At 40.4% G+C, this 10,793-nt stretch overlaps 1 protein-coding gene across 2 annotated transcripts in view; it reads left to right on the top strand.

Annotated features, from left to right (window-relative positions):
- The first annotated feature begins 4,760 nt into the window (after positions 1–4,760).
- Positions 4,761–10,793, top strand: part of Trip4 (thyroid hormone receptor interactor 4) — a 54,532-nt gene continuing 48,499 nt past the window's right edge. Inside the window, exons 1-2 of one of the 2 annotated variants that reach the window (XM_038322858.1) lie at positions 4,761–4,896; positions 9,121–9,290. In XM_038322858.1, coding sequence (XP_038178786.1) covers positions 4,796–4,896; positions 9,121–9,290 — 271 coding nt within the window. In that variant the 5' untranslated portion in view covers positions 4,761–4,795. The remainder of the gene's footprint in view (positions 4,897–9,120; positions 9,291–10,793) is intronic. The other variant, XM_038322859.1, reaches the window with a different exon arrangement.

Genomic DNA, 10,793 nt, shown 5'->3' with positions numbered 1-10,793 from the left:
GGGTTGTGATTCATACCTACTCGTGGTGGGCGGAGCCAGGACGCTCCGTGGGTGCCCCAAGTGTGGGTGCGGAGGTAGGTTGTGAACTAACTAGCCAAGTGAGTCGGCTTATAAAATAAAACCTAGTAAAGATAGGAATTGCAATATTTCTTCAAAAGTTATCACAGAGTTAAATCCATGGTGATTGAACCCTGAAAATTAAAATTAAGTGGACTTTTCGATGCAAATCAAAGCTAAAGTTTAATATGCTAAGGGTGAACTCTGCCATGTTTTAACTTTCTGAGGTGGGAGAAAGGAAAACGTAACTTAGGTTTTTACAGAGTTTTAAAAAAAAAGTTTTCAGATCACATAAGACTAAAAATTGGACAAATTGTTCATATGCATATGAAAATATAAATAAAGATGGCTACATAGCTCAAAATCTGCCAAACATAAAAAGGCTACAGTTCCAACCCACATGAGAATAATGCTACAATAAAGAGATCATAAATATTTTCTAACCCTATGCTTCAAAAATTACAATATTCCTAAGAATTTGTGTTTGTTCTGAATGTCATTCATGTAACTAGACCATTTGTGCTTGCTGCAGAATGTTTTCCATTAATGTTCTTTTTAAGGACAACCTTCAGAGTGTAAGTACAGAGCTACTTCTCTCCAGTGAATTAGGTTTGAACAGCAACAAAATCGACTTAGGACCTTAAGCAAATCAACAATCCATTGTGTTATACAACCTACAGATTTCAAAGCCCCACCTAGTGCACTTTGTAATCTAAGCCCTGAGGAGGCAGAGACAGGTGGATAGTGAGAGGAGGGGAGAGAAGGGGGAAGGAGGGGAGGAGAGAGGAGGGGGGGGAGGGGAGGGGAGAGGAGGGGAGAAAAAGAACAGAAACAAAGAAGAAAGAAAGACCACAAAAAGTAGAGGAGCGATGGCTCAGCCATTAAGAAGTTGCTCTTCCAGAGGCCCCCAAGTTCACAGATTCAATTCCCAGCATCCACAAGGCTACTCACAACTGCCTATAACTCCAATTCCAGGGCGATCTGATACCCTCACACAAAAATACATGCAGGCAAAATGATAATGCACATAAAATAAAAATAAATCATTAAAAAGGAAAAAATAATGAAAGGTTTAGGTAGTCATCGGATTAACATAATATTAGCAATAGTAGTTTATCTTAACCCTGGAGTGTTAGATTACAGTCAAATTCCCACCAGAAAAATCAACAAGCATTCCTTTATTGTCATTTAGCCTCATGAAAATGCACATTGGTTCTCAGATGGCCTTGTTTCCTTTTCAGTTAAAGGCCTTCTACTCAGGTCTGAATTGCTTAGTTGAACTCACATTCCGGAGTTCTACAGAGAAAGAGGACCTAGAAGATGTGTCTTTTCTCTTACGTTTTAACCAAATGACTAGAAAGAATGTCAAATATACCTCTTCATACGAGAACAATCTACATATTATTGTAGTTGTGATTGTTTTTTTGTTTGTTTTTTTTTGTTCTTTTAATACCAATGATATCGATGAGGGATGCACGTTAGAGAAAAACACAGAAAAAAAAAAAGAATGAATTTTCCAAATCTTTTTAATTAAAATGGCTACTTTGGGAGCTGGAAATGTGACTCAGTTGGTACTCACTGCCTGATATGCATAAAACCCTTAGTTTGCTCCCTAGCACCATGTAAAGATAGGCATGATGGAGGCATGAGTGTAATCCTAGCATTTGGGAAGTAGAGACAGGTGAATCTCTGACTTTGAGGCCAGCCAGAACTACACAGAGAAACCCTGTTCAAAAAAGAAAAAAAAAAAGCTCAAGGGTGGATTCAAGGCCAGGGGAGGAGGAGGAAGATGATGATTGGGGCTGAGGCAGAAGGAGGAGCATCTCTGTGAGTTGGGGCCAACCTGGTCTACATGGAGTTCCAGGACAAAGCAAAATAAAAAGATTGCTTTGGAAAAGTACTTTTTTTTTTTTTTACAATTAAATAAAACAGAATTGTGTGATTTAAACATGAAAATCGTGAAAACCTGAGGCCTAACACATTTAAGAAAAATTGTAGGGCTGGAGAGATGGCTCAGTGGTTAAGAGCATTGTCTGCCCTTCCAAAGGTCCTGAGTTCAATTCCTGGCAACCATATGTTGACTCACAACCAACTGTAATGAGGCCTGGTGCCCTCTTCTGGCCTGCAGACGTACACACAGACAGAATATTGTATCCATAATAAATAAATAAATATTTTTTTTAAAGATTTATTTATTTATTATGTATATAACATTCCTTCCATGTATGCTTGCATGCCAGAAGAGGGCACCAGATCTCATTATAGATGGCTATGAGCCACCATGTGGTTGCTGGGAATTGAACTCAGGACCTCTGGAAGAGCAGTCAGTGCTCTTAACCTCTGAGCCATCTCTCCAGCCCATAAATAAATATTTTTAAAAAAAGAAAAGAAAATTGTAGTAGGGCTGATGAGATGGCTCAGCACGTGAGCACTCCTGCCATCAAACTAGACAACTTGAGTTCCATTCCCAGGCACCACAGGATAGAAAGAACTGACTCCTGAAAGTCGCCCTCTGACCTCTACATGAGTTTCATAGCACCTACCCAATTACAAAATAAATGTCTTAAAGAAAAAGTTACATTTTAAAGAAAGAAAGGAACAGAAAAGTTGTAGTATGTATGTATTAGTGGAATTTCTGTCTAAACTTATACCTTGCTACTGAAGATGTGTCTCAAGGCCTCACATATGTTAAGTACAGTCTTTATCACTGAGCAACTAAGCTATGGGAATGAGTAAATATAGAAAAAGATAGATGATTCGAATATACTAGAATAATGAATGCATCAGATTTTTATGAAAAGATTAAATTAATTCTCACCATTAATGAACATTGACTGTATTTTGCTTTTTTAGAAAAGCTGGTAAGTCAGCAAAATGGTTTAGAAGGTAAAGGCTCTTGCTGCCGAGCCTGACCACCTGAGTTTAATTCTTAGGACCCATATGGTAGAAAGGAAGAGCTCACTCCCACAAGTGGACCTCCTACTGTCACTTGTACAGTGTGCATCTGTGGTAGCCCACAGCATATACAAACATGGACAAACACACTAATACAAAATATGATAATATTTTAAAGATTTATTTTTACATATATTGATGTTTTGTTTACATGTACATCTGCAGACAAGAAGAAGGCATCAGATCCCATAGATCCTGTGGTGTAGAAGGTGTGAGCTGCCTTATGGGTTCTGGGAATTTAACTCAGGACCTATAAAAGAGCAGCCAGGGCCGGGCGGTGGTGGCGCACGCCTTTAATCCCAGCACTCGGGAGGCAGAGGCAGGCGGATCTCTGAGTTCGAGGCCAGCCTGGTCTACAAGAGCTAGTTCCAGGACAGGCTCTAGAAACTACAGGGAAACCCTGTCTTGAAAAACCAAAAAAAAAAAAAAAAGAGCAGCCAGTGCTCTTAACTGCTGAGCCATCTCTCCAGCCCTAATATGACAACTTTTTAAGATTTTAAGACAGGGTCTCACTAGTAACCCTGGCTAGCCTGGAACTTACCACACAGACCAGGCTGGCCTTGAACTCACAAAGGTCCACCTATCTTTGCCTCCTACAGTGCTGAGGTTAAAAGCACGTACCACCATGTCCAGCTAACGTAATTTATTTGTGTAAGTTTTTTCTTTTCTTTTTCTTTTTTTTTTTTCCGAGACAGGGTTTCTCTGTGGCTTTGGAGCCTGTCCTGGAACTAGCTCTGTAGACCAGGCTGGTCTCGAACTCACAGAGATTTTTTTTTAATTGTGTATGAGTAAGTGCTTGCATGTGTGTGCACCACATGGAAGCCTGGTGCCTGTGGAGGCCAGAACTGGGTGTAGGAGTCCCTGGAACAGGACTTCCCAATGATGGTTGTTAGCCTTCAAGTGGTGTAGCAGTACAGTCTCAATTACAGATGGCACTAAAAAATAAGCACCCCCATCATCAGAACAAAACTACTACAGTGATTACAAATCACCCCCGAGGGCTGGAGTTTTTGTTTTGCTTTATCTGACTGAGGATTGAATCCCAAGATTTTCACAAGCTCAGTAGGCAGGGTCCCACTGAGCTTTATGCCCAGTCTTCCTCCACCCTACCTTTTTTTTTTTTTTTTTTGCATACAATATTCTGTATATGTGTGTATGTCTGCGGGCCAGAAGAGGGCACCAGACCTTATTACAGGTGGTTGTGAGCCACCATGTGGTTGCCGGGAATTGAACTCACGACCTTTGGAAGAGCAGGCAAAGCTCTTAACCACTGAGCCATCTCTCCAGCCCCACCCTACCTTCTTATTGTGAGACAGGACCTCGCTAAGTTACAAAGACTGGCTTTGAGTTCACGTCGTACTACAGGCAGGCTTTGGATTTGTTAGCCTCCTGACTAGAGTTGTTTCAAATGTTCTACAACTGGACTAGACTAAAATTTAAAAGTCGTACCCATCCTTTGGGGTCCCACTTTATTTTATTCCTACTACAGCTCTTCTGGAGGTGTATATTGTCTTAGCACAATTACCAATATCGTTTCTGGAGTTAATACCTATAAGTCGAAGAAACACTCAAATGCGAAAGGCCAAAACACGTTTAAGACCACCGGGAAGCTGAGAGAAGCCAGAGGCGGTGCAAGTGGGCGGGATCAGCCTCAAAGGCGGAGCGACCAAGCGGGGCGGTGCAAGCTTGCGGAACCCTAGTCATCGAGGTCTCCGTTGCGAAGGGGACTAGTCCGGCGCGGGACGAGACGCTTTTGCAGCCCAGCTGATTCCGGTTGGGGAAGATGGCGGTGGCTGGGGCGGCGTCCCGGGAGCCGCTGGTACACTGGTGCACCCAGCAGTTGCGGAAAACTTTCGCTCTGGATGTCAGCGAGGAGATCATACAGTAAGATGGGCTCCAGAGCGGAGGAGGGAAGCTGCTTTGTGAAACGACCCGGTAGCGCGAAAGCCGGGAGGACTAAAAAGTTGTTAAGAAATATGATAAGCGGGGCTGCCGACGGACTTTTGTGTTTGAATTTTGGCCTCTACTTTTTCACTTTAGCCCCTAGATAAGTATGTCAGACTCCATGCGCTTTCCTAGGAAAGTGGCAACATCGTAATAATTAGACGAGTAAGACTGTCCCGTGAACCGGTTGGCGTACAGTTTGTGAGAGAATGACCAAGTCACTGCTGACTTTCCAGAAATTCCTCACTCTGAACGCTGTAGTTTGTATCAAGCAGGACCTAGAATTTACATGGGGATGGCATGTTACAGTATAAATAGTTCCTGACAGTAGAGTCACAGCTTCGGTTTACTGTTGCCACTTAATCAGTTTGGGGACCTTAAGCAAATTAATTTATCCCTTTGTAATCCCTCCCCCCTTTATTTAGAAACTGAATAATGACGAGAGCTTGCCTTTAGTGTTTTATAATTCTTAACGAAACATATGACGATTATCTAATATTTGCTTGAAATGACTAACTTAATTTGTTGCACTGTTACTATATACCAGTCTCTGGGACAGCTGAAATGATATAGACAAATTGGGTTTGCTGAGTCGGAGAGTTGTGCCATGTGAGGAAGTTGAGGGTCTTCTGGGAGCACAGAACAAACTTTTCAATACTGAATAAATTATTCAATAAAGAATTATTATTCAAGAGTCTTAAAATGTACTGGAAAAGATGCCTCTCAGCTGAGAACTAAATTAGTAGAAGCTGAGGTTCTAAGTATTCATGTGGAAGGGAAGATTACACAATGAAACTGGAACAAAGTAAAAACTAAGGCTTTTCCCTAATTTGATTCTTCGTTGCTGAAAATAAAATTGCTATTCTAGAATTATAAGAAATACAGTCAGGTTCTGAGTTTGGGAGATTAAAAAAAAACAAGAGTTAATATAGCCTGGCTTTTGGTGGGGGGTGGGTTTTGAGATAGGGTTTCTCTGTAGCTTTGGAGCGTGTCCTAGAATTAGCTCTTTTAGACCAGACTGGTCTCATACTCACAGAGATCCACCGGTCTCTGTCTCCCGAGTGATGGAATTAAAAATGTGTGCCACGCATTATAGTCTGTCTGTTTTTAAAATAACATAACTATAAGTATGCTTAATACTTGCTTACATTTAAAAAATATTATAAGTGATACAAGAAGTGTACTGATCATAAGCACCCAAGCTAAGCATGCTATAATATTATTTGAAGTACTTATTAAATGTTCACTAGTTGGCAACAAGCTATTATGTCAGGATGAAAGCAGTTGCTGTGCTTTGTTTGACATTTAATTGAGAATAACACAGATGAAATACTGTAAGAATGCTAATAATTTTATATAAGTGACCTAAATATTAAGAGAATTTTTGTTGTTTTTTTCAAGGCAGGATTTCTCTATGTAGCCCTGGCGGTCCTGGAACTCACTCTGTAGACCAGGCTGGCCTCAAAATCACAGAGATCCACCTGCTTCTGTCTCCTAAATACTGAGATTAAAGGCGTGCACGTCACTTTCCAAAATAACTTTGTAGTTTTTGTAAAAGTTATCTATCTTTAGTTTTTGTGCCTTGGTGTGTTGCCATGGATGTCGGGTCCTGTGAAACTGAAATTACAGACAATTGTGAGCTCACAAGTGGGTGGTAGAAATTGAACCCGGGTCCTCTAGTAGAGTAGTCAGTGCTCTTAACCACTGAGCCATGGCTCTGAACCCCTCCTTTCTAGTATTTTTTTTAAATGTAATTTTTGTTTGTTTTTTTAAGACATGGTTTCTCTGTGTATCCCTGGCTGTCCTGGAACTCACTCTGTAGACTAGGCTGACTTCGAATTCACAGAGATTCACCTCCTCTGCTTCCTAAATTCTGGGATTAACAGTATATGCCACCATGGCCAGGCTAAAAGAATTATTAACACAGGCTTATTAACTTTTTAGTCAATAACATGTTAGAAAGCATGAAAATCAGTATACAGGGTCAGCAAAATATACTTATTCTATATCTGCGTGGATTCATGATTTGTTGATTTTCTGTGGATGAGACTTGCTGTCTAACGTTTGGATGCATGTCTTTGAAATGGTTGAGTAGTTCACTTTTAGTACTATGAACCTGGGACTCTTTATTTGTCTTAGGCTTTGAAAACTCCAGGGTAAAATAATACTTGAGAATCGGTAGGTCTTGGTAACTAATCTATTGATGGGGCTAGTAATCTTAGAGATCAAGGTAGTTAAAATGTGTAAGTCCTGAGAAGTCATGACTGTTTTTTAAGATGAGATCTCAAGGGCTGGAGAGATGGCTCAGAGGTTAAGAGCACTGGCTGCTCTTCCAGAGGTCCTGAGTTCAATTCCCAGCAACCACATGGTGGCTCACAACCATCTGTACTGAGATCTGGCACCCTCCTCTGGCGTGCGGGCATACATCGAGGCAGAATGTTGTATATATAATAAATAAATCTTAAAAAGAAAAATGAGATCTCAACTGTGTATCTCTGGCTGTTCTGGAATCCACTCTGTAGACCATACTGGCTTTGAACTCACGGAAATCTACCTGCCTCTTCCCCCCAGGTTTTGGGATTAAAGTATACATTAGGCATAGTGTATTTAAATTTTTAAATTTTTTAAGCTTTTGTTTTTATTTTTATGTGTATGATTGTTTACCTGCATATATGTCTGTGTATTGTGTGTGTAGTGCTCTCATAGACCATATGAGAACATCAGGTCACCTGGGACTGGAATTACAGATGTGAGCTTTATGTGCATGCTGGGAATTGAACCCAGGTACTTTGGAAGAGCTTCCAGTGCTCTTACCCATAGATCCATCCTTCCAGTTCCTCTAATTTTTATTTTTGGTTAAATCTGATGACTGCAATGTAGCTCCACAGTAAAGAACTTACCTGATACGTGCAAGGCACCAGGTTCCATCTCCAGTGCAACAATGAAAGCAAAAACTAGCCAAATAAAATTCTTTAATTAATTTTGTTTATTTATAGATTATAACTGAACTTCTACCATCAGGCTGCAAGAATCTAACAAGTATATTCACCCTGTTAAAAGATTTAAAAATTACATTATTTATGAATATGTACATACGTTTGAGGACACATGTGAGATTAGAGGACAACTTGTGGGAGTCGGCTCTCTTTTTCTCCCGCCTAGATTCACCAAACTCATGTCATTAAGCTTGGTGACATGCATGCTGAGGTGTCTCATCATCCCATATCTAACCTTCTGAGAGACTGTCATCTACAAAGTTCACCTGTAGAATCATGTGATAGTGTTACCAAAGCGGGGGAGCAAATGTTTTCTGCTAAGCTACATTCGTAGCTGTCCCGGAGTTCAGGGAACCCATAGGCTGCAGGTTCAACTCATGTTTCTCGTGCATGTGCTATCAGTGATGGGACAATCCCTTCTCTTTTTAAAGATGGATTTATTTCATGTGTGTGAGTACTTTGCCTATGTTTTTTTTTGTTGTTGTTGTTGTTGTTTTTGGTTTTTTGAGACAGGGTTTCTCTGTAGCTTTGGAGCCTATCCTGGAACTAGCTCTTGTAGACCAGGCTGGCCTCAAACTCACAGAGATCCGCCTGCCTCTGCCTCCCGAGTGCTGGGATTAAAAGTGTGCACCATCACTGTCCGGCTTGCACTTTGCCTATGAAGGTATGAGAACCATGTTTGTTTCTGATGCCCTTCAGGCTTAGAAGGTGTAGGATCATCTGGAACTGGAGTTACAGATGGTTGTGAACCACCATATGGGTGCTGGGAACTGAATTTATGTTCTATGTGAGAGCAGCAAGTACTCTTAACTGCTGAGCCATTCCTCTAGCCACACAAATTTCTCAAAATACTGAGAAACAATAAATGTGTAAATACATATAAAAGTTAGATTATGACCTATTTGAAAGCCTGGTCTTTGTCCTCATCAGATTTATATCCTTAGCGCCTAGCATAGTACTTGGCCCAAAGTAAACACTTTTAATAAATTAATGAATGCCTTTGTTTGTGTTTTTGAAGTAGTGCTGGAATTGAACCTAAAATCTCATGTGTGCTAGGCAAATTCTATATGACAAAGCTATCCTCATCCCTGATGATGTTTAGTACTTTCATCCCTGTTATGATTTCTGAAAGTCATACAGTAAGCTATTTATATCTTTACCTCCTGAGGTATGTTTTGTCAATTGAGAGCGCTGAAGAGCTACGAGAATATGTGACAGATCTTCTCCAGGGAAATGAGGGGAAAAAGGGTCAATTCATAGAAGACCTTATAACTAAGTGGCAAAAGAATGATCAAGAGTTGATTCCTGATTCTTTTCAGCAGTGCTTGAAAAAAGATGGTAAGTTAACAGTGGTTCAGTGAGAACAGAAGTATTGATAAGTGCTTGGCTTTAGAACTCTGTATTTTCTGCCATGAGGTATTACGTGTTCACAGGTAATGTAAACAGAATCACATGTGTGCATATTTTCAGCTTAGATCTAGTCAGTTAGTAATGACTATTGCTCTAACCTATTGGCTTTTCTGTATACCCCTGCTTCTCCAGTACTGGGTTTATAGGCATGTTACACCATACTGGGTACCAGCCACTGTTTTTAAATTTACAAAAACAAACAAACAAACAAAATCACAAAAAAATCTGTTTCCAGGCACAGTTGTGGCTTTAGAATTTCAAAAAGTTACAAATCAATTAAAGAAATACCTTTCAAGGGCTCAGTCCTCACTCAGTTGTAAGACACTTGCCTAACATGTGTGAGAGCCTGTGTTCAATCCCCAACACTACAAAAAATTGAAGATTTTTTCTTTTTAAAATTATTTACTTATTTTGTTGTTGGGGTTTCTGTCCTGCCTAGTCCTTTTTCTGCCCAGTTCCCGCAGTCGTTAAGTCCCAAAGAAATCACACAGAGGTCTACATTAATCATAAACTGATTGGCCCATTAGCTCAGGCTTATTAACTTTTTTTAAAGATTTATTTATTTATTATGTATACAATGTTCTGTCTGTCTGAATGTTTGCTGGCCAGAAGAGGGCACCAGATCTCATTACAGATGGCTGTGAGCCACCATGTGGTTGCTGGGAATTGAACTCAGGACTTCTGGAAGAGCAGTCAGTGCTCTTAACCTCTGAGTCAGCTCTCCAGCCCCTCTTATTAACTCTTTTTTAAAATTTTTATTTATTTATTTATTTATTTATTTATTTATTTATTTATTTATTTATACAATATTCTGTATATGTGTGTATGCCTGCAGGCCAGAAGAGGGCACCAGACCTCATTACAGATGGTTGTGAGCCACCATGTGGTTGCTGGGAATTGAACTCAGGACCTTTGGAAGACGAGGCAATGCTCTTAACCACTGAGCCATCTCTCCAGCCCCCCTTATTACCTCTTATAACTTACATTAGCCCATTATTCTTATCTGTGTTAGCCACATGGCTCAGTACCCTTTTCAGCGGTGTAGTCACATCTTGCTTCTTCTGTGTCTGGACAGGACTGTAGAGGGAGCTTCCCTCTTCCCAGAATTCTCCTGTTCTCCTTGACCCGCTTCTACTTCCTGTCTGATTGTCCCACTTATACTTCCTGCCTGGGTACTGGCCAGTCATTGTTTATTTAAAACATAATTGACAGAATGCAGACAATTGTCCACACCATTATTTTATGTTTATGAGTGTATGTCTGTGCCACATGCATCCCTGGTGCCCTTGCAGGACAGAAGATGGAATTGGGTTCCCTGAAACTAGGCTTTCAGATGGTATAAACTGCCATGTATTTTACTTGAAATTAAGCCCTGCCTAACCAGTGATTTTAACTGCTGCACCATCTTTCCAGCCCTGTTTTTGTTTTGTT

The sequence above is a fragment of the Arvicola amphibius genome, chromosome 3, assembly GCF_903992535.2.
Source record: "Arvicola amphibius chromosome 3, mArvAmp1.2, whole genome shotgun sequence".
Lineage (NCBI taxonomy): Eukaryota > Metazoa > Chordata > Mammalia > Rodentia > Cricetidae > Arvicola > Arvicola amphibius.
The sequence above is the reverse complement of the archived record's forward strand: the minus strand, read 5'-3'. Positions and strand labels throughout refer to the sequence as shown.